General features: G+C 39.7%; 1 protein-coding gene across 1 annotated transcript; it reads left to right on the forward strand.

Annotated features, from left to right (window-relative positions):
- The first annotated feature begins 4,931 nt into the window (after positions 1–4,931).
- smtnl (smoothelin, like) lies at positions 4,932–22,548 on the forward strand. The gene is made up of 10 exons (XM_060887655.1): positions 4,932–5,059; positions 5,235–5,855; positions 15,523–15,604; positions 15,691–15,945; positions 16,038–16,100; positions 16,350–16,428; positions 16,575–16,715; positions 16,808–16,931; positions 20,172–20,323; positions 21,659–22,548. Exons 2-10 carry the CDS (start codon positions 5,391–5,393, stop codon positions 21,783–21,785), a joined length of 1,488 nt encoding a protein of 495 aa, XP_060743638.1. The 5' UTR covers positions 4,932–5,059; positions 5,235–5,390; the 3' UTR covers positions 21,786–22,548.
- The last annotated feature ends 70 nt before the right edge of the window (positions 22,549–22,618 follow it).

Here is a 22,618-nt window from a genome sequence, read left to right on the forward strand (position 1 = left end):
AGCTCTCATCACTCCTCGCACTGCACCTTGCGCCCTCATATCTACCAGCACTGCTCGACTAGTTCTACCATCTCTCAGGGTAAGAGCAAGAGCTCTTTTCTGTTCTGGTCCCGTAGTGGTGGAATGATGTCCGAACAGTCACTGGCTAGCTTCAAACGATGGGTGAAGACCTACTTCTTCATGAAATACTTAAACTAGCACTTTTTCCTGTTTCTGGTATGTCTATATTTAAAAAAGAAAACAAAAAACCCTGAACAGAGTTTTAGGCTGATGGTGTCCTGTCAGTAACCTAGTTAACCAGTGTTAATGTATTCATCGATAGAGATTTAAACTGTTGAACGTCGCTCTGGATAAGGGCGTCAAATGCGTCAAATGCCAAATGCCGTGAATGTAAATATAACTGATCTTTTCTAAACAAAAATTATAACTCGACCCAAAAACCAGTTTTGAGTTATGAGGAACTGTCACATATACAGATATAAACGCAATATAGTAAAGATGTAGACTTATGTGGTGTAAATATATTTCATGTGTAATTGTGTGTTTGGTTTCATCAGGTCAAACTAGTAGCCCAGTGTTGGTAGGACAGTGTAGTTTCTGCTCATACCCCATTTGGAAGCAAAGGAGAAGGACTGTAATTATTTGCAGCCAGTCATTTCAAGAGGTCAGCTCGGCTAAGGGTATGCATTCCCCTGATCTCTGTCTCTTTCTTTCTCTCTCTCTATCTTATTCCCTTTTCTAGCAGACCCCTGCATGCTACCCCAGTAAGGGACTGTCGGGAAGACCAGCCATCTGATTAATGTGATATACAGTATAAGATCTGTTCAATGGTCTGTCTATCTTTCACTAGTCAAGTGTGTAATGACTAATGCTGACTGTGTGCATATAGTGTGTGTAAGATTTTTTTACACAACCCCCTGCACTTCAGACCTGCAGCATGAGCAGAGCCTCTTCTGATTCATAAATCACCTCCTGCCTCTGCCTGTCAAAGGCTGCCTGTGGTCACCCATCACGCATTCTGCCAGAAATATTTTAAAAACATGTCCAAATCACTTTGATCATAGTCTTGTCCGTCTCTCCAATCCCTTCTCTCACTCCCTCTCTCACCTCTCTGTCTCTTGGCACCATCTGTACCTCATTACGTTACGACTTTGAGGTGACAATGACATCATCACCCGGTTGTTATTCTTATGGACATGTTTGGATGTTAAGGTTTCCATGAAAACGCTGATGTAATTGCTACGCAGAAAGCGGCCAATGATCAACATGCAGGAAAGTAAGCGGAGTAGTGTTTTAAAAGGATCTGTGGGTTGTCGTCAACTCCGCTGGATGTAAGCCACCAGGGATTACATCTTTTACCACATTCCTTCACTTCACTCCTCTATATTAGCCATGAGAAAAAGAGGATCATCTCTCAGTCAAATGGTGTGATAAATATTTTTCTCAGTGTAGACAAGGGACTACTCAAAAATGGATGTTGTGTTTTTGGGAGTGTGTAGAGGCTATTATCAGAGTGTGTATATAGTGTAGCTGTAGATTATGGAGAGTAGTTTACTGTCTGCTTTTCTGTGTATACGTGTAAAAGTGCAGTGACGCAATACACGTACTTTCAACTGCACTCGTTAATGTTTACTACTGCCATACACACCATACTTCACTTGATCTCTTACAGATGGAGTGAAGGGCTGGATTTCAAGAAAAGTTAAATCACAGTCTATAAAGTATGGAAGTGTTTGTGCTAACAGTTACAGTATTTCCAAAAATACTACACATATTTATTAGTAATAGGAATTCTGTAAAAACATTTTAATTGATTAACACAGTCTTGGAGAAGCAACATGCCATAAACATATATTTTGATCCATAATATATAAACCCCTGTAAATGTAAATGTTTAAAAATGACTATAAACTACTATACTGAGGTCAGAGCAGCTTAGTGGTTAGCATGTTTGCCTCACAACATCAGCTTTGGCGGATTGGATTACAGCATCCTTCCTGTGTGCAGAGTCTGCATGCTTTCCCTGTGCTTCTGCTTTCCTCCCAAACCAAAAGACATGTAAATATCTAAATCATCTGTAGTGTGTGAACGAGTGTGTATGAGTGATTGTACTCTGTGATAGTACTCTGTGATACTCTGTGATGGCACCATGATGTCCCCTGCTTTGTTCCCTGAGTCCACAGGGATAGACTTCATGATCCCTGCAACCCTGTGAAAGGATAAGCAGTAAAAATGGATATATGGATGGATGGAACATAATATGACTAAAAGTGCCTAAAAATAAAACACAGTGAAACTTTAGACATGTACTAATTTAGTTTATATTGGGTACATGACATCAGCTAATGTTACTATTCTGTTGGGTGCTAACTAACTCTAGGTATCCTACAGAATCCAGACTAGTGACCTGTAGTAAATTTTTAAGGGTCATATTATTACTATGTTTCATTCCCAACGTATTGCTATACTACATATCAACCAGTTTATATTCTTCCCAAGTGGTACTGAGGACTTTACGTACATGGCCTCATAACTATCCAGGGTTTAAAATGTGCATAGGACAAGAAGACTCTATGTCTGGGCTATTATTATTATTATTATTATTATTATTATTATTATTATTAGTCATAGTTACAGAATGTGGGCTCAGTAAGATAGCAGACTTATTTGCTTTTGAGCTGAAGTTTGCACGTTAGTTCATAACTTTAGCATGCACAATTCATTTTCAAAAACCCATGGCCTTCTACACCACACATATCTGCTTTTTGTTCGATTAATTAGAATAAACAAATACTGCCTTTTCAGAACCAGGAACAGACAAGTGTGTGTAAACAGAGATGAAATAAAGTGCAGCAGTACGCTGTCATATAGCTTTACTGTTAGTGTAAGCTAGTGCAGTCAGCTTGTGTACAAATACGCCAGAAAAAACATAGACACAATCACACAGACTTTGTGCTCCCTCAGACATCTTCCCATAAAAGAATAATGATATGACTAAGTAATCCCCTGTACAGAAATCTATATACTGATCTGTGTCTTATCTGTATACATTAAACTTAACAAGCCAAATGGCTTTCCGTACCTTATTACATTATGTTAGCTACTATATTTAGTCTAGTTAATTAGGTTTATAGGCAACCACAAAAAAAAAAGTCTGGACAAGTACATGATTAAAATTTGTCAATCCCTGAAACCATTATTAAGTGTGCAGTAATAATAGTCGTGAATTCTTAGAATTTCTAATGTCCAGTTATTAATACATGGTGCTGTTCCAATACATGTAATAGAAATACAGGCAGTTAAATGTTAGATCCATCATATGGAAATCCAATACAAGAACAGTTATATTAGATATTTATTAAGAGTCTCTAAGAGCCATGTGGGGTGTTGAGTCCAGTAACTTGACTCTGGACTAACAAACCAAACCATTAGTGTTGTTTACATTACTCAAGGAAATGTCATGTTTTTTTTGTTGCGGTTAATTCCTCCTTATTTGTTTCTCAGTGTTCCATAATGTAGCAATACCTGAGTGAGTTATCGCTCCTAAGTGATCTGATCTGATAAGCGTGCTCTTTCTAGTCCAGGCCTGTGAGGTCCTGCTAGGTCTATGTGATGACGCGCTTCACTGGGGCCTCTCTGAGTTCACTTGGCTCCACACAGGCAGCTGGGATCAGTTCCTCCTTGCCTCCATACTGCATCTGATAAGAAGCAAGGTAAGGGTGGGAAAGAAAGCCCTGCAGCTTTAGATACAATAACAAACCTGGAAGGATAAGCACTCCATTATGCAGGTCAAGACCTCCCTGCCTGGCTTCTCCAATTCTTATTGTGAGACATTTTACAACCTGATCTTAACACGAAAACGTCAATGCAAGATAGATATCTTATAACAGCTACTCAGAGTCTTAAGCTTTGAAATAAACAGTCTCCTTTATTGTTGAAATGAGGGTCTTAGAGATTTCTTTCTTCTGACACTGACGGATTCTCTTTTCCTGCTCAGCATGCATGCTTCCTGTGAGTGTCATATGCGTAGTGTTCGCACACAGAGTTGTAACGCCATGTCAGCTGGGGGCTCTGACTGTCCAGGCTGACACTGTGCAGTTATAAATTACCTCCTATGTCCCTCAGCCCATCAGTGTTTACAGTAAACAGAGGGTTGGAATGTGAAGTTGTTTCAGGCTGTGTGCCTGGCTTCATTCTGGGGTCTGCGTGGCCACTGGCACTGTGTCTCCTTACTCCCTCCCTTACACCCCTCCTCTGTGCCATTCTTTTGATAAGGAGAGTTTGTTCTCCCTGGGATCTGGTATCTCACACACATGCACACACAGAAAACCCCTAAATCTGTTACTTTCCTGGTGTTGTATTTCACTATGTGACATTATAGTCCTAATATCCTTCATTATTCAAGTTAATGCACACACTTATCCTGAAAAGACAAAGTCCTACATGATTTCTGAAAGGTGTAAATACCCCCTTTTTTCTTGTTGCATGTAGGTAACCCTGTTTTCTTTTGAAATATTAGTGGACATTATACAGTATAAAACTCTTTCTTGAACAATCATGGTGATTGAAATCAATTTAAGATAAATTGTCTAAAATCCAATTAATTCACTCATTGGCGTGGTCCTAAGCCATTCATCATTCTGGGTAGGTAAAAGTAACAGAAACAGAAAATTCTGTTCTGATGTAAAAGAAAAAGAGAGAGTTCATTGTGGAAGAACAGAGTACACTGGACAGAGGAGAAGAGGGACAGGAGAGAGAGAGAGAGTGAGAGGAGGCAGACAACAATAACAAAAGGGGACTATTTCCAACAGCTAGCAGAGGGCTGGGATAGAGTGCAACTTCATATCTCCTCCCTTCTTCTCTCTCTCCCTCCCTCCCTCTCTCTCTCTCTCTCTCTCTCTCTCTCTCTCTGTCTCTGTTCCCTCCCCCAGGCTGAGGAGGGGGAGATTAACCTGACTGTGAGAGTTGTACTTTAAAACAGCACAGCAGGCAGAGCACTCACTCACACCCAACTGGGAAAGCAGAACTCATAGACTAAGAAGACTCAACTGCAACACAGGTCTGTAGATATATACACAGACAATAATCACACAATATTCACCATGTTCTAAAACCGTTTTTAACGCTATTACACACTAATGCTAAATGGTAATATGCAAGTGTTATATAGTTTTACAAGAAAGTTGTTTTTGTTGATTGAATGGGAAATTAATACGTTGGTATTGACTTAACAGGAGGGTGCTGGTGGCTGTTTGTGGAGCTGCCTGGGATTTTTAGAAGTTGTCTACTAAAATAAGAATATCTCATTGAAGTGCAACCAACTGAGAACCCCAGACATCTGAGAGAGTAAGTGAAGACAGCAGCACTAGCAGAGCATTGGACTGGGCAAGATGGACACTGGCCCAGCATTGGCACTGGTAGGTGAGGGTCCTCCAGAAGGTGAGACTGTATGTGCAGCCTTGGCACGTTATGAGACCACACTGCATGATGCTGTGCGTGAGATCCACGTGGATGTCAGTGCATTCAAGCTGGGTGTGGAGAGGCGCCTGGAAGAAGCGCTGCACATGAGTGGCCCGCTCGGCCGAGCCGTGGCCCAGTTGCAGCAGGAGAACCGGCAGCTCCGTAGCCAGCTGGAGGCCCTTACTCGCCAGGTGGAGATGCTGACGGGCACGGTGTGCGACAGGAGTGCTCTTCTGGGGTCGGGATCGATGCCAACCCGTCCCCAAAGTATCACAACAGTATCCCAGTCACCACTTTCACCCAGCAATGCAACGACCCCCAGTGGCTCTGCCTCCAGCCCCATTGCCACACGCTTTTCCAGCAGAGCTACCTTCTCTGTCAGCAGCAAGAATAACGTGAGTACACAAACTTCAGCAAGCAAAGAGCATGAGTTACAAGAGGGTGGGGTTTATGGGTTAGAAGAGAAGTGGGTTAAAGCCAGTATGTGTTTCTTAAGCCAAGAAGTGCAATGATGTCAGATTTTATGAGTACAAGAGAAGCTTGGAAATATTTAGACATGCAGATACTAAAGAACTGTTTGAAAAGTTTGTGCGTGACTGGGCAAGATATAATTTCACACCATGCCTCTTGTAAAACAACTAAGATGGTTTCAAACGTTTAATCTACAAAATATAAGAATTAAGCAGAGGTCCCAAAGGTAAAGTACAAGAAGTTGACCACTGGCAACATTTGGAATTATTTAGTGTTGTCTCAATATGTGTCTTACAGATTTACTATAAATTGGCCCTGGGCAAGAGCTGCTAACTTTCAATATTTCATTAAAATTTAATCTTCTGCTATTAACAGTCACAGTCTGACTGAAACCAGGAAAATATTTGAAAAGTAAAGTAAGCTGGATTGTATTCAAACCAGAGCTGATGGCATTTCCCCGTAATTGGATTAGCTTTAATTATGTTGGTGTTTTCTTTGAGTTTCTTTAAGTGGACTCCCCTCTGGGAAGATTACTTAAGGCTGTGGTTTAGAGGTCATCTTGTTACCTCAATGCAGCAATTGCAGACAAACAAAAGCACTTTTTTATTCTATTAAGTGACCCCGATCCCTCCTGAGCTCAGCATGCAGCTGGTCTATAACTCAAAGCAATACTTGACTCACAGACCCTCTCAGACAGACACATTCATCACTCATCTATCTCTCAAGCTCAGCATGTTAGCCTCACTCCATACAGACTATGACTTCATAATAAGTCTGTTGTGTAATCAGAGATGCAAATCAGAGTATTGGTTTTGAAATGAACTTCCTGTTAATGGAACAGCTAAACCTTTTCTGGTTTAAACCAGTTGTGTTGTCGCTTTTAGCTATGACGGAGAGTAAGCATATGTCTTTTTACTTTATGCCACATGCACACCTGCAAGCTCCATAATGAGAGAGATATGATTCTGGCCTTGGACTGCACACAGAGTGTTTCAGCAGGTGTGAGGAGAACTCCCTCTGCTCCAGGCTATGATGCTGTATTGGATAAAGGGTGAGAAACAGACTCTGTGTGGATGTGTGCTAGCCTGTCCCATAGCAGTCATTTATGCAGCTCTGCTATGAACATCTGCAGACATCATACCTAGCAAATATCACACTTTATCTCTCACGCTCCTGTCTCTCTCCATATCTATAGACCTGGCTATCTGTTCCATCCAAGTATGATGATTATGTCTCTTTTTATCCTGTGCTCAATCCTGGTCTGTTGCCAATGTATTCATAAAATCTTCATTGCTTAGGTCATCTTCCAAACACATGCTTACTTTGTCTCACTACATGGCCTTTGTGACCTCTTTACAGCCCAGGCTGCATTAACCCCATCTCTTTGGTGAGGCCAGGGGTCTTCTGGCTTCCTGTCTCTTAATAACAAGCTAAAGCAGGAATATATTCTAGAGGAATGCCCTCAGTGTTCTACAAATAATATCTTCTTCAACCCCCTACTTTTGCTCTGTGCTGCCTGTGCCGCTGTTGCCAATTACTGCTGCATTTCTGTGGTTTCAATGGGCCATTGTATCAACATTCTGCCTCATTTGAAGTACATTGGGAGAGCGCGGATTAGATGAACACCCAGGACAGAACTTTTCTACTCTGCACCTGTTTTTCCATTGGGCTTTGCACAATTCTAGATGTCACTGTGCCACTTGGCTTTTTTTCCCTTTCACTTATCATCATGTGTCAGGGATATTTATGCTACATTCAGACTATCGAGCAAAGTGACAGATTTTCACAGTTTGTCACAGAGCCACAATTTCAGCAACAGCAACAAACGGCAAAGCAAAAGCAACAGTCCAAAAAACACTGGAATTGGGATTTTCACAATTTTCTGCAAACAAGGGTTGATACAGTAAGGTGACAAATCCAAATGATTGGCTTAGACGTTTCCTTCTACCTATTCTGTCGTACATATTTCCTGACATTTCCTTGTCACTCGACTTGACTCACTACTTTCTGTTTGTACCTGTGATTAGTTCCCAGCTGCTTGTCCATTGGGGCAGGTGAGGCAGATATATCAGTCATATAACAAATGTTAATTTTCATAAGATCCTCATTCATATTCAAATTCTATATATTTTAAATTCTGTTAAAATTCTACTGATCTCTATTTTGTGATCAGAAATTTTTTTAAATGTTATTTGACAGACATACGATGATGTTGCATTGATTTTCTCACGCTTCTAAAAGCTGTGCAATCATGTGCCCTTGACATCATGACAGCATTCTCACTGCCCCATTTAGCTTCACAGAATTATTATTACACTGCTAATAGAGGCCAGTTGGGGCAGGAATAATGCTGATCCATGCTCACGCCACGAAGACAGGGTTGCAATATTGGGCTAAAAACTCCTGTGGCTCCCAAGATCTTGTTTTATAACAGACAATCTGAATAAAATCTATGTACAGGACCATTATAAGATACATTGCAAACACTGGGAGACGGAAAGGGTGTTTATGGAATGGATAATATTTTCATAGCAGAAATGTGTGTAAACCACAGTGACTTTATTTCCCATGTAAAAGCCTGAGATGAAAGAAGAACGTGTCTCCTCCTTCTACTTTATTGTCTAGTTTCAGGTATTTTGTCTGTTTTTGAATAGCTGAGCTGGAAATTCTGACACACCTTCTGTATCAACCACAGTTGAATGTAAGTATGTCTAAAATTACTCAAAACAAGCTGCTAGATGGATGCCGGATGAATCTGTTGTCAAATCTCAACTGCATACGATGGAGTGCACTAAAAATGCACTAAATCGTAAACGTATGAGGTGTCAGTAGTCATCTTGCCCCAGCAAAATCTATGGTCACGGTGCTGCATCACTTATGTAGTAGTAGTATTTCAGTTGTACTTTAACACGATGCCTGTTAACATTCACCTTTGTATACAATGGAAATCTTTTATGAGGACCATTGTGCATTGAAAAGGTGGGCATAGAGAAAAGAAAAGAAGGAGAAGAAACAGGTTTATTGGAATTACGTGCGTTTACAGGTGCACCTTACTTACAGGTACGTACTTACAGTACCTACATTGAGTACAACACACAAGGTCGTACAACATATTGTGTAATAAATAAAGAATTATAAATATATAGATCAATCACACTACAGATGGCTCTGGATTCAGATTAGTAACTGTACTGGACTGGACCTACCGTAGAAGTGTTCAGATCTGTCTTTTCCTGGTAATGATCAACAAATTGCTCTTGGGTCACTGTTTTATCTGAGATTACTCAGTCCCAATGCATATCACTGCCACTGAAATTTATCACACAGTGCCTTCTGATGGGAGGTTTTTTTGAGAAAGAGCACTGTGTGTGAGCATGTGTGTATGTGCATACAGTATGAGTGAGTGGGAGAGGTGTGGAGAGAGATAAGTTATCTGTGGAAACTGCACCAGAGGACGGTGTGTGTCTCGGTGAGAGAACACAGACACACCTGATATCAAAATATTTTAGCATTGTTAAGAACACACTCATACTTTTATACCACACTGGGATTTTACCCAACCTCTGTCGGACTAAAAAGCAAATCTGAAATTCTTGACCAGTGATGTAAGTTAAATTTAATGAAGGCAGAAGTGATGGCATATGTCCTACAGTGAACAGCCAGGAGAAACTCGGAGGAAAGTGTGTCATTTAGGAGGGAGTTGTACAACAAATTACTGGCTCATTAGCCTTCATCTGGACCAATCCATGTCCATAAGCCCAGTCTTATCACCTTTCCTCTTGCATGCTACAATCAGCACTGAACCATATACAGTACAAGCTGATGTCATCATGGACCTTGGTGTAGTCTAAGATGAATGTTTTCTAACTGCTTCCACGGCACTCTTGGCTCTGAGGTTTTGCCTCACATGGTTAGCACATGTGTGTGTGATGAGGTTTGGCAGATTGGTGTATATTATTACCTCATTTACCTCAGCGCGCCATCTGATTTTATGCTGATACGTTAAATACGTCCAAGGCTTTTTTTAATCCCGACTATTTCAGTTGAATAAACCTCAGAGTAATATCTATTCATCTCATACACTTAGAACTATATATGGCCTAATTTAGTTGATTTTTCTCCATGTTAATACTGGCTCTGAAATTACTCTGGCAAAGATGTCTCTAGATGTCATGACTCTATTAACAAAAGCTGATATGCATTTAGTGACTTGAAGTCATATATTTAAACAAGACACCTGGTTAGATATATTTTTATAGCCATTTGAATGTGCTACTTGATGCACTCTCTCTCTCTCTCTCTCTCTCTCTCTCTCTCTCTCTCTCTCTTTCTTTCGCTGTGTGTGTGATATGCATGACATTTTAAGCCAGGGTAGAGAGGCTCCTGGCCCAGTGCCATAACTCTCACAATGGAACTGAGTATATAATCTCCTCTTGTGCTGCTTGGATCTCTATGTTGAGCACAGGTTCCTTCTAGAGTAGAGGTAATAGAACAAAAACTGAAGGGTAACTAATAATATAGAGAAGTGAAGAGCAGTGTGTGTGTATGTGTGTGTGTGGGAGGTAGGTGAGGGGGCTGAAGAATTCGACCACTCCCATGCTACCCCCTGGCTCTCCTGATTATTTCCAGGCAATATGTATTCTCATCTCCGTGGTTACTGGTTAAAAATTCCTAGTATATAAAGTGACCTCACGGGCCTCTAGACCTATTGTTCCTGCCATAAAGGTGTGTGAATGTAGAGCTCACAACAGCAGTCTGGCTACATTTGCAATTAACCTGATACAAAACTTTTATTTCTGTACTATGTACTTTTATGTACTTTTATTACTTTTATCAACACAAGACCTTCTGTAACAGTCGTGCTTCAGCTCTTCCTCAACAAAGCATCTTTTCCCAGTATGTCTCTTGTTCTCAGTAGAGTCTGCCAATGGGTCGAGATCTTCTGCAGCTGGTGAACTGAAACCCTAAATCAGCCTAAGGCTCTTAGATCCAGGGTGCCAACTGCTATGTCGTCATGGAAAGATGGCCTGAAACCTCCCCCCCACCCTCCCTCTCTCCCACCATTCCTCGACCTGAGTGCTTTGCCTGACCATTGGCTTGGTTCTTGTCTTACTTCCCCACATGTGGACCTACAAAGAAAAGATTTTCATGCTCAAAACCTGGAAAATATCTACAGAACTTTTTTGTAAATTGTGTCAATCACCTGGAATGCACGCATACTTGTCATTCATATGAAAACAGTTACACACGCTGATGTAGTTGGCATCATATTTAGTGGAATTCAAGTTCCAGATATGAAGGCTTTTTTTTTATTTACTTGTGTTTTCCTATTCTTATCCCACGTTCTTGGTGCTTGCTGGTGATTCACTCAGAAAGTATCACAGCTTTAACCTTGCCATTCAGCTTAATCATCAGATGCAATTTCTTATTCCTCCTCTTAGTTGATTTAAGATGTTTCCTTCCCTTATTCTTTCAGTTTTAAGTTACGTTAAATCAAAAAAAGATTTGATGTCTGATCACATACAAGCTCAAAATATTTAACATACTGTACTCTTGTAGTAATTTCACATATGTAAAGATTTCATGGGTCTTCTGTCTTCTGTGAACATTTGATCATTTCCCAAATAATTAGCATTGTATTCCCACAATAGTGCATATGAACGAGGCTCGTGTACTCATTACCATGGCTATTTGCAAAGCTAATGCACGTTAGCACAAAAACATTGTTATTTGCACAGTTTTTCATATGGCACTGAATTGACTGAGAATATTTCTGTTTTGTGTGTGTTCACCTCAGTGGGAAGCCATTATTTTAGATTATGCCTTTATCAAGTTGGGGGCTTACGCTGAAGTGGAAATTGCAGGTTTTGTGCCCTTGGAAAAACAGGTGTTAGAGTTTCTTTTCTTATTATGATGCAAGTCCCAGAAGGAAATTACAGAGCTTGTAGAAACATATGATAAGACAGTGCTCTCACTGCCTGTTTTTGCATGCTGCTTCATGAGGTTTGCAGCCTACTGACTTTCCATTAGTAGTAAATGTCAAATTATTGTCAAGGTGAAAATTTCATTGTTGTTCTGTGCATGCTACGTATTATTCACCTCCCACTGAAGAATTTATACCTTCAGAATCCGTTTATTTTGAGATCGGGTATTATGCTACAAGAGCAAGTCCAGCGCTGTAGATGATGAAAAATAACAATTATACATCCAAAATCAGAGTTAGTGGGCATTCCTGTGTTAGTGTCTCTCTGTTGAATAAGTCACTACATAGAATCCTCAGAGTCTTCAATGTTTCCTCACAACATGCTCTCATTGTACTCAGCATTCCATTCACCCACACTGTTCAAATGTCAAGAGCTAAAATATTCATTATATATATCTAACTTCCCAACCTCCCCCCCATAATTCCTTATCAAAGCATTCAACTTTCCTCGTGCAGACTTTGGAGCATTGGCACAATAGCTCAGGTAGTTACATGCCTGCTCAGCTACAGTGTACAGTGCCCTATTTTATGAGGTTCTTATTATGTTAACCACCAGGTCTGCTGCAAGAGCACATCCAACATGAGCCTGTGATCATGCATACATAATACTCCTGTTCGCACCCCAACATTTTTTAGGAAGACAGCCAGCATGGGGGAATTCTCATTTTAGTACAGCATGTTCACATGGGACAAGTTTGACATTTAAACTCACATGAAAGCCTTTCTCTGAGTGGAGTCCATTGTCTCACATGTTGGCTCTCATTCCAAAATTTGACCAGGTTGTGAACGGGAACCAATGCTGCCTTCGTCTTTCCATGAAAAATGGAAAATGGACCATTTTGCACAGCAATGTTTAATTAAAAAAATATAAAACGTGATGAGGAACAGCCTTCACACCCCGAAGTGTAATGAGAATTCTATGCTTGAATAAAATAGGCCGAGCACACACCACACATTCTCAACTCATATTCAAGTGTTTTCAAATTCAAAACTTAACATTATCAGCATCCCTATTTTGACTTTTCATTATACAATTATTTTCGCAGCCTTTTTATTTGGTATGTTTTCCTGCTATGCCATGAATGAGACATTGCATGGAATGTGACAATAAGCTGTGGGATCAAGTGGTGATTTGCTCTTCAATGCTGGCATCTTATACTGAACAAAGAATTTCATCTTTGGCTCCAATGACCAGAAGCCTTATAGCCTTCTATATAAAACAACATCTACAAACTGAGAAGGGTGAAGGCTAACACATCCTCTACTGCACGTAAATCCACCAAATCTTTTTTGTACTGCTGCTCATGCAGAGTCACAAAGCAGTGTAACAAATACAACAGCTAGTGCCATCCTCTTTCTTTCACTTTCACAAGTTGTGCCTATAAGGTCATCCTCATCATCATCAACTTCTGGGAGCTCTCAGGATTGAAAAGCATAACTTTTGAAAAGGAAATATACATTTGTTCACGGTTAGCTCTTAGGCTAGATCTAGATCTGGCTTGAAAACAAGGAAGGCCTAAAATGCAGGCTGGTTTGCAGGGTCATGTATTGTGCTTCAAGTACTGCTCCCTACTAACATTATGATGTATTCTACTAAACAAATGAGACCTATTATATCTGGAAAAATCTTGCGTGACTTGTAAGTCAGTGTGTGTGTGTGTGAGTGTGTGTGTGTGTGTGTGTGTGTGTGTATGTGTGTGTGTGAGTGTGTGAGTGAGTAAGTTATTTTCTGTTCAGTGCAGAAGCTAAAGACATCAGAAAGGCTTAAGATGCTTGAAGTTATCTTGTACTTTTTATGGGTTAAGTGCATGGACTGTATGATGGGCTTACAACTGCAGGTATTCTATCTTTGCTAGCCTGAGAGCCTGACCTGTCAGCAGCACTGCCTCTGAGGATAATGCCACATAACGCACAGCTCATTGGAGTGGACCTGGCCGTGTGTTCTGCCAAAGAAATGGAGCTGCATGGTTTCCATGGTTCAATGGAGAATTCTATCTCCCCTTTACCTCACAGCTGTTCAAGCCCCTCACCCTCCAATATACGAACCCTTCAGCATTCCTCTACGCTTATGTCACTTCTGTTTTACTCCTGAGACTCAATTACGCTCTGCAGATCACACTTAGGAATTTACTTTTCAGTTACTGCAAGTGTGTGCATGTGTCAATATACAGCATATTTTTTATATTCTGAGTGCATGATTGCATGTGTAGGTTTGTGTGTGCCAGTGCCTGTGTGGAAACTGACATCAAGAAGCAACAAGTTTCAAGAGAAAATGAAAGTGGGTTTTCTTGACAGTTAGGCATTTGCTAGCGTAGGATCCGGATGAAGAAGAAAGAGTCTGAAAAAAAGGCTGTACCAGGTTTCAGTGACTCTGGGAAAGTGAGGATTTTTTTTTTCAGTGCATGATAACTGAGCCAAGCTAACTGAAGTTTTTACTTGTGCTTTGCATCTGATTTCGGAGCTTTGTTTAGTTTTTGAGTTCAGGTTAAAGGAGACTGGAGGTGATAGAAGCAGACAGAGAAAGTAGCTTCTGATAGGAAATGCATAAATCTGTCTGTCAGAAAAGAGTGATTAGATTAAATCGTTCAGCCATCCGTTGAGTGCTCCAGGAGATGGGATCTTGTTCTTGTGGAGGATCTGGAACCTCAGAGGAATGTGAGACTGTTTGATCTCACTGATTAGGCTTTATTGGATAATTACATCAGATTTCATGTTAATCTTTTGGGGTTTTTCTTCTAACAACTCGGTTTACATACAGCTGTGAAAAGATGTGTGTAATTTATATTGCAGAGTTCTTTTAACTATTATACATTACCACAAAACAATTTACAATAATGGGTTTCTATAATTATACAAAAAAAAAAAACTATTCAAAGAATGTGGCTCATGTCATCGCGGTAGTATATATTTTGTTGGTCTCCATGACCTGACGGCTTTCTTCAGAAACAATGTATATCAGTACCAGGCTGGTATTCTCAACACAGTGCTGCCAAACAGGCACTCATCACAGACATGGTCAGCTGTTTAGGTTTGTTAATAACAGCGCAACAGAAGATAACCCAAAGGACTCAGTATTTACCTATCCAAATGTCCTAGCACAAAAATAACCTGGCAAACAAAACAGGGACAGAGAAATTCTATGGTGCTTTATTAATGATTCATACATCTTATTTGCGTTGTTATATTGTTCAAGCATAATTTTATCTCTTAGCCATTGTAGCCTGGGAGTTTAAATAGTAGGAGTTTACTTTAAATTATTTGTTGGTGGTCCAGTGTTTTAGGAGATAGTTAGTAATCTACTCCCAGGCTCCCTGGTTTGATCCTGGGCTCAGGTTACTCTCAGTCTCCTGTTTTCCATTTGTCCATCTGGGCTCCCTCCAGGTTCTCTGACTTTTCCTCATCTCCAAAAAACATGCCAGTAATTTGGTATGCTAAATCGGTGTCCTGAGATAGACTGACACCTATCCAGTGTGTATTCCCACCTCAAGCTTGATGTTTCCACAATAGGCTCTGGATACAACTCATTCTTGAGCAGCATACAGCAGCTTCTGAAAATGAAGGAATGAATGAATGAACGAATGAATGAATGGTGTGCTTATGTCCTCCAGAGTATTGAGCGGGAAGAACCCATTGAGGTGGATCCATCTCCAGCCCCCTTTAAATTGGCAAATGGACACACATCCACAGCAGGTAATGGTCCACTGCTTCTCACTCAGATATAATAGTTATCATTAATCATAAATGTTTATAGTTCAGCTGCGTCTGTTTTTTATCAGAAAACTCGACTGTGCCTACAAGAGAGATTTCTCCAACCACTGTTGTGTCACAACAAAACTCTTCACCTCTATCTATGGCAATGCCGCATTTGCCAATCACTGCCACTACCAAGATAGCTGACTCTTCTGGCTTGAAGAGCCCTGAATCACCAAGCAGCCCAATGCAGACACTGCCATCTGTAACAGATACACAGCCCAATAGCAACCCAGGTTCCAGTAATAGCGAGCCACAACCTGAATCTCCAGTTCATGCAGGTACACATGATTACCAGTCATCATGACCTGACACTTTTTGTCTTTATTCTCCTCTTCTGTCTAACTCTTGTGTGTCTCAATTGTTTGTCTAGTGTCTTCTGTAAAAACATGGACTCCGGGTCCAGTAAGGACAATGGGTTATTCAAGTATCAACGGTAAAGTTAATACTGTTGAGTTCTTGTTTTTGATATTGATTCTTAGTTTATTATATACATATATAAGAATGTATGAAATGTCAGAATTTGTTCTTTTTTATTTGTAGCTATGTTTAGACATCAAATGGAAAGAAATTTCTGATCAGTGGGTTCATTGATAGACTCATTGATAGTACAAAGGGAAAAAAACACGGACTTGATTTCTTGCCTGACCTAAATGTATGTATATATATATTCTGTAATTTGCAGAGAAAATGTCTTCTTCTGTGCCCTCTAAATCGGTGGTTTATTCAGGTTACTCTCCTCTCAACCAGCACCTCACAGAAAGGTTGGTTAAATCAAAGAATACATTCATGTTTTATTCGCCTTGGCAAAAGAACACATGTACAATAGTTTAATGGCTCAAATTCAGAGACATGCTGTAAAGACCGTCTGAATAAGCGAGTCATATAATAGGGATATTGTGTGTATCAGGAATGCAGATATTGCAGGAGAGCTGTCCTTTGGTAGGGGCATGGAGCGCAAGCGTGAGCTCGTGAGGTCTCAAACTCTCCCCCGCAGCATCGGAGCCCAGGCACGCAGGTCAATTTTTGAGCGACTGGATTCTGAGAACAGGTAAAAGGATTTCCTCAATCTCTTTGTCTCATGCTTACATTTCCGTCTTCTAAACTTTTACATTCTTCATCTTTGCTTCTTATTTATTTCAGTCAACCCAAGCCTGTGGACTCTAAGCCCAAGCTGAAGCGCTCTCAGAGCTTTGGTGTGTCCAGTGCAAGCAGCATCAAACAGATTCTTTTAGAGTGGTGTCGCTCCAAAACTATTGGGTATCAGGTAAGACATTTCATACATATTACTTTTAATAGAAGAAGCAAAAAAGATTGAGTATATGAATATGAAACTTCTTTAAAGCAGCCGCTATGCATAACTTTTTTGTCAGTTGAATCAAACACAAAAGACACAGAAGTGTAAGGACACTTCTGAAAACTAAATCACAAGCCAGTAAACAGACTGCAGTGCAAAACAAACTAGCTAGTTAATATTAACTATTAACTAAACCAAGGTGTATATTTCCACCCCATACCCATTATTCCCAGAATAGGCTCTGGCTTTAGTATAACTACCTTCAGTACTTACTTAAGGTGGGGGAAAAAGAATTAGTAAAGTTTTAGTAAGTCACAAAGTAACATAAAACACTTCACAGGACACACCACAGCCTACAAACATCCCAGAATCCAACACTGCTAACCGTCACCAACCATGCAACACACACACACACACTTTAAAAGATATTTTCACTCAAATTTGTTTTGCAAAATAACGCTCAGTTTGTCCTGTGCATCTGATCTAACCAAGCCTTGTTTTTCTGTGATTGCTATTCTGGTTTTTGGACTTTTGCCCGTTTCTTCATTCAAGTGCTTGTGTTTGCCAACTCTGAGCTTTGCTTTGTCTGTCAGACAGACAAATCATACATGGTGATTAGACCCTTCAGCAAAGATGCAAACAATATTCAAAGAAATGTGCAATGTATGGCAAATCTTAAGTAGGGATTTAGAGAACTGAAGACTTAAGACACACTACACAGAGCACTTAACAAACACATTAAATCCATAGAGAGAGAGAGAGAGAGAGAGAGAGAGAGAGAGAGAGTCAGTGAGAAAGAGAGAGTGAGAGAGAGACAGAGAGAGAGAGAGAGAAACCTGTTATACTAAATCCTCACTAATAGGGCAGCTTAATGGTATCTTCAGACAATAATCTTGTTTTATTTATTTATTTATTTTTTTTATTTTTTTTGGGAGATGCTAGTGTTTTTCTTTCTCTTTTTTTAAGGAGACCATGAAGCACTTATGTAAGTTTCGAATAAGAACATCTGTTAAATAATAAAATACTGTACCATTACTTGCTGGCTACATTTCCTTCATCATCTGAAACTGAAATCCTTTGTTCTTGATAGTGACTCCTACCTCACAGATTTCTGGAGCAGTTGCTGTAAAGAATTACTGTGAGCTAAAAAAAAAAAGAAAAGAAAATTAGTTTTTCTGTACGTCATATGGGGAGTATGCACTGCTGTTCTTCTTCACAGCTGAGCTCGTCTTTCCATATGGCCACAGTTAAAAATGCCGTCATGGTCCAGACGCATTTAGCACAAAAACAGGACAATATATAAAATCCAGAACACTTGAACTTTGGATTCATGACAACTATGATGGATGTTTTACATTGACCAATGAGGTTGAATTTACCAAATGGGGTTGAGGCCATATAAATGAAAGAGCAGGGTTTGAAAGACAGATTTAACGCTGGAGGGGTAGATGTAATATATTACCACATTCATAACAGTTACAAAACCGGCTGTTCATTTTTGGTGACTTCATCCTGAGACCATCATGGGCAGAAATAATGTTTGGCAGATAACATCAACAAACACTTGACCTAAATCTCAGATGTTGTTCAAATGTGCTTTGGATTATAGCCACCATGTAAACCCTGCAAATCAACATTTCCACACAACAAATTATTCATACTACGTATGCTTCATAAACTAGAGGCTTGGAAAAAACTGAAGGAACAACAAATGCTTGGAAAAAACCTGGAGGAAAAAAAGAATCTAGAAAAATGAACGGTAATACATTTATTGACATGAGAAAAAGAGTTAACTGCATTTCTGCAGGAAAAGGTGTACTACTTGAAATGAAAATTTTAAATAAAATGAATTTAGTTATAATATTCTAATTCTGGGGGCACGGTGGCTTAGTGGTTAGCACGTTCGCCTCACACCTCCAGGGTTGGGGGTTCGATTCCCGCTTCCGCCTTGTGTGTGTGGAGTTTGCATTTTCTCCCCGTGCCTCGGGGGTTTCCTCCGGGTACTCCGGTTTCCTCCCCCGGTCCAAAGACATGCATGGTAGGTTGATTGGCATCTCTGGAAAATTGTCCATAGTGTGTGAGTGTGTGAATGAGAGTGTGTGTGTGCCCTGCGATGGGTTGGCACTCCGTCCAGGGTGTATCCTGCCTTGATGCCCAATGACGCGTGAGATAGGCACAGGCTCCCCGTGACCCGAGGTAGTTCGGATAAGCGGTAGAAGATGAGTGATTAATCTAGTAAGTTGTAAAGAATAGTCAGTGTAACTGACTTTTGTCGTTTCCAATATAATATAGTAGGAAAAACAACAATAATTTTAGAAAACTTTGATGTTGAGTTGCTGCTGATGTTGTTTTGAGTTGTTCTTGTGGTTGAAATTGTGATTTAATTATAGTATATAGTACGGGACAAAAAAGTCATGACAATGCATGGAATATATATGACAATTCTATGATTTAAATCAAAGATCAAATATTTGACTGCTAATAGGATTTGCTGTTCTCTGGATGATTTTTGTTTTTCACAGCAAACTATACAAATCTATACTGACACTTTTGTGTGAAATTCCTCAGACATCAGCAGTTTCCGAAATACACAAACCATCATGCCTGTTATATTCAACCATGTCTCTGTCAAATTCACTGTGATGACATTTTCCCTCATTTCGATGTTTGGTGTAAATTTTAACAGAAGTTTCTGATCGGTAGCTGCAGGATTATATGCATTGTGCTGCTGCAACATGATAGTCTGTTTGGTTACTTCCTATATACAGCAGCATCATAGTAGCATCATAATTCCAAGATATTCAGTTTACACTTAAAATGTTTCCCATATTTTCATGCTTTAAAACAGCCATTTTATCCATGACTATTTGACCTGTGAGTATTAGCCACTTCTGTAAGTCACTCTGGATGAAGGGCATCTTCTCAATACTGGAAACATAAATAGGAACAATTTACATAATTTGGCACATGCCCTTATCCAGAGCTACTTACATTTTCATCTCATTTTATACAACTGAGCAATTGAGGGTTAAAGGCCTTGCTCAGAGGTCCAGGAGAGGCAGCTTGATGGACCTGGGATTCAAACTCGCGACCTTCCGAATGGCTAACTAGCTAACCACTAGTCTACCACATCCGCAATTTGCTGGGTTCCATTACTTTTGCACCCCTTTTATTATTTTATAATCAATTCTTTCTTTCATCCTCATTTAGAACATCGACATCCAGAACTTTTCCTCTAGCTGGAGTGATGGCATGGCTTTCTGTGCCTTAGTGCACTCGTTCTTCCCCACTGAGTTCGATTACAACACCCTCTCCCCTACAGAACGCAAACACAACTTCGAGCTGGCTTTCAGCACTGCAGAGTAAGTTCTTGCATCGTTCACACTCTTTAGCTTTGATGTGCAAATTTTTTCCTGGTGCCATCATTTCCACAGTCATCTGCAATGTATTAGTGTACCTCGTCTATCTTCACACTCAGCAATGGGTGTATACATATAATGAAAGCTCCACAGAACCCTCTGTTATCAGTTACTAGATATACATGTCTTTACACTGTGTTAAAAAGCGAAATGAAGTGAAGATTGACTGATTAGAACTTTGACCTTAGTAGAATTCTTTAAAATGAACTGATCTTCTAGTTGAGCTGCATCACGTCATTCCTCAGTTTGGCAATAGAGATACTGTTACTGACTTTCCGATGCATCTAAGAAGTGCATGTCTGTAACGTATCCCACTCTATAAACCGCAAAGCCAAGGCAACTAACCCCAGGCCTTTTCTTGCCCACAGCTTCAATTTTTCCATTACTGGAGCCAGACATTAATGAACCCTATAACTCCCTCCGTGTTGGTGTACATGTTTATATCAGTTATTTACAGCCATAGAAAAAATACAGAAAAAAATATATTGATATTCAGTATGGGTCGTATGTGAAAGTCTTTCTTAGGTACCAAGTAAGCAAGCCAGTATTGTATTATATTGTAAGATATAATATTACATTATATCTTTGTTTTTCTTGCCAAGATCTCTCACTGTTATGAATTATGTAATGTATTTCTAATCAAGAAAATATTATTGTTATTGTTGTTACTACTACTATTAATAAACTACTGTATTCACTTTAAAATTAAAACTATTCAAATTCAGTTAGTTACAAAGCCCTAGGGTTTGCTTTTCCACTAGTATGAACAGAATCGACAACACGATTTAGATCAGATTTAGATCAGTGGTTTCTGAATGAAATATATCAAAGCAGTGCTTGAGCAGAGATGATTCTTATGGCTTCAGTGCAAATTGCTATGGGTTTGAGTCGAAGCCTTCAATTGGTTTTTTAGTTTCTGATTTGATGATTTACAGTTTATTGCGTTTCAAATGTGAACAATGTTACTGATTGACTAAATTAGCCATTGCAATCATGAGGTTTGAGATTTGTAAGACTAGATTTGTAAAAACTGAATGCATTTACTGAAAATCCAGTTGAGTAAGAGAACAAATGTTTTTCTTCAATGCTTTTCAGTCACACTCACACACTCAAAAGCACAGAGATGATACCATGTACCATGTACTAATGTCACTAATACTGTAGTGTAAGTGTATTAATTGTACTTCTAATGCTTGTACTTGTAAATAACTCCACATAAAATGTGAACCATCCCTCCATTACGCATCAACTCTTTCTGGATGAAACTTTCTCTTGCAGGAAGAAGGCTGGTTGTGACCGACTCATTGAAGTGGAGGACATGATGGTGATGGGCAGAAAACCTGACCCCATGTGTGTCTTCACCTACGTCCAGTCTCTCTATAACCACCTGCGCAAGTTTGAGTGAACCATCTTTTATCATGTTTGAGACTTTGTGTCCTGAACCTAACTGCCAGAAGTGCTACACTGCCCCCTGTTGGACTGGATGTGACTCAGCATCAGTAAAAGATGAAAAATGAGAGGATGAGGAGGGATGCCTGTGTGACATGCTCTCCTTTAAAATGCCTCATGTTTTGTGGTTATGCTTTTATCAGGAAAGGCCCAGAAAGCCTATTTATTTCCTTTTTTGTGTATCTGCTAGTGATATTTCAGTACAATGAACGTGGATGCCGGTTTAATGCGTCAATGTATTCATACACAAGGCAAAGAATTTGAAGGAATTAAACTTGACAATGCCAGACTGCAAAGACAAACTTTTTCACAACTCAGAGATAGACATGTACAGAAAAGCATACAATATATTCTAAGAATTTAGACCACTTTTTTATTTGCGTTTTATTTATCTTTAATAAAAGCATGGTTTCAAATGTAGGTTTTCCGTATTTTTGTCTAGTATACATGTCGGAAAACTTCACAATTCTTGCCAAAGTCTTTACACCAAGAACATCCAAGTGTGTTTTTGCTTCCAACACAACTGCCACCTGTTACATGCTGTAGGTTTTGGTGAGAATAAAGCTGGATTCGTAGCAGTGGATATGACTTAGTATATGTTACACTTTTCATCTTTTCAGCACGTTTCTTTCTGCAGTATGCTTTTATTTTCAGGTGCAAACAAGTCCACATTTAAACTTCGTGGAGTTTGATTTATATTAAAGAATGCTCAGATTGAATTTGTTTTCATGTGATGTTTACTGTATGCAAAACTGCAATGAAAATTGAACTTCTGATGTATGTGAGACA

Source organism: Tachysurus vachellii, chromosome 15 (assembly GCF_030014155.1).
Source record: "Tachysurus vachellii isolate PV-2020 chromosome 15, HZAU_Pvac_v1, whole genome shotgun sequence".
Lineage (NCBI taxonomy): Eukaryota > Metazoa > Chordata > Actinopteri > Siluriformes > Bagridae > Tachysurus > Tachysurus vachellii.

Bases quoted from the DNA above. Each gene is read 5' to 3' on its own strand.
- smtnl (XM_060887655.1), top strand. From the start codon at position 5,391: ATGGACACTGGCCCAGCATTGGCACTGGTAGGTGAGGGTCCTCCAGAA. The intron at 16,101-16,349 runs GTAAAGTTAATA...TGTAATTTGCAG, and splicing joins GGGTTATTCAAGTATCAACG to AGAAAATGTCTTCTTCTGTG. The intron at 16,716-16,807 runs GTAAAAGGATTT...TATTTATTTCAG, and splicing joins CGACTGGATTCTGAGAACAG to TCAACCCAAGCCTGTGGACT.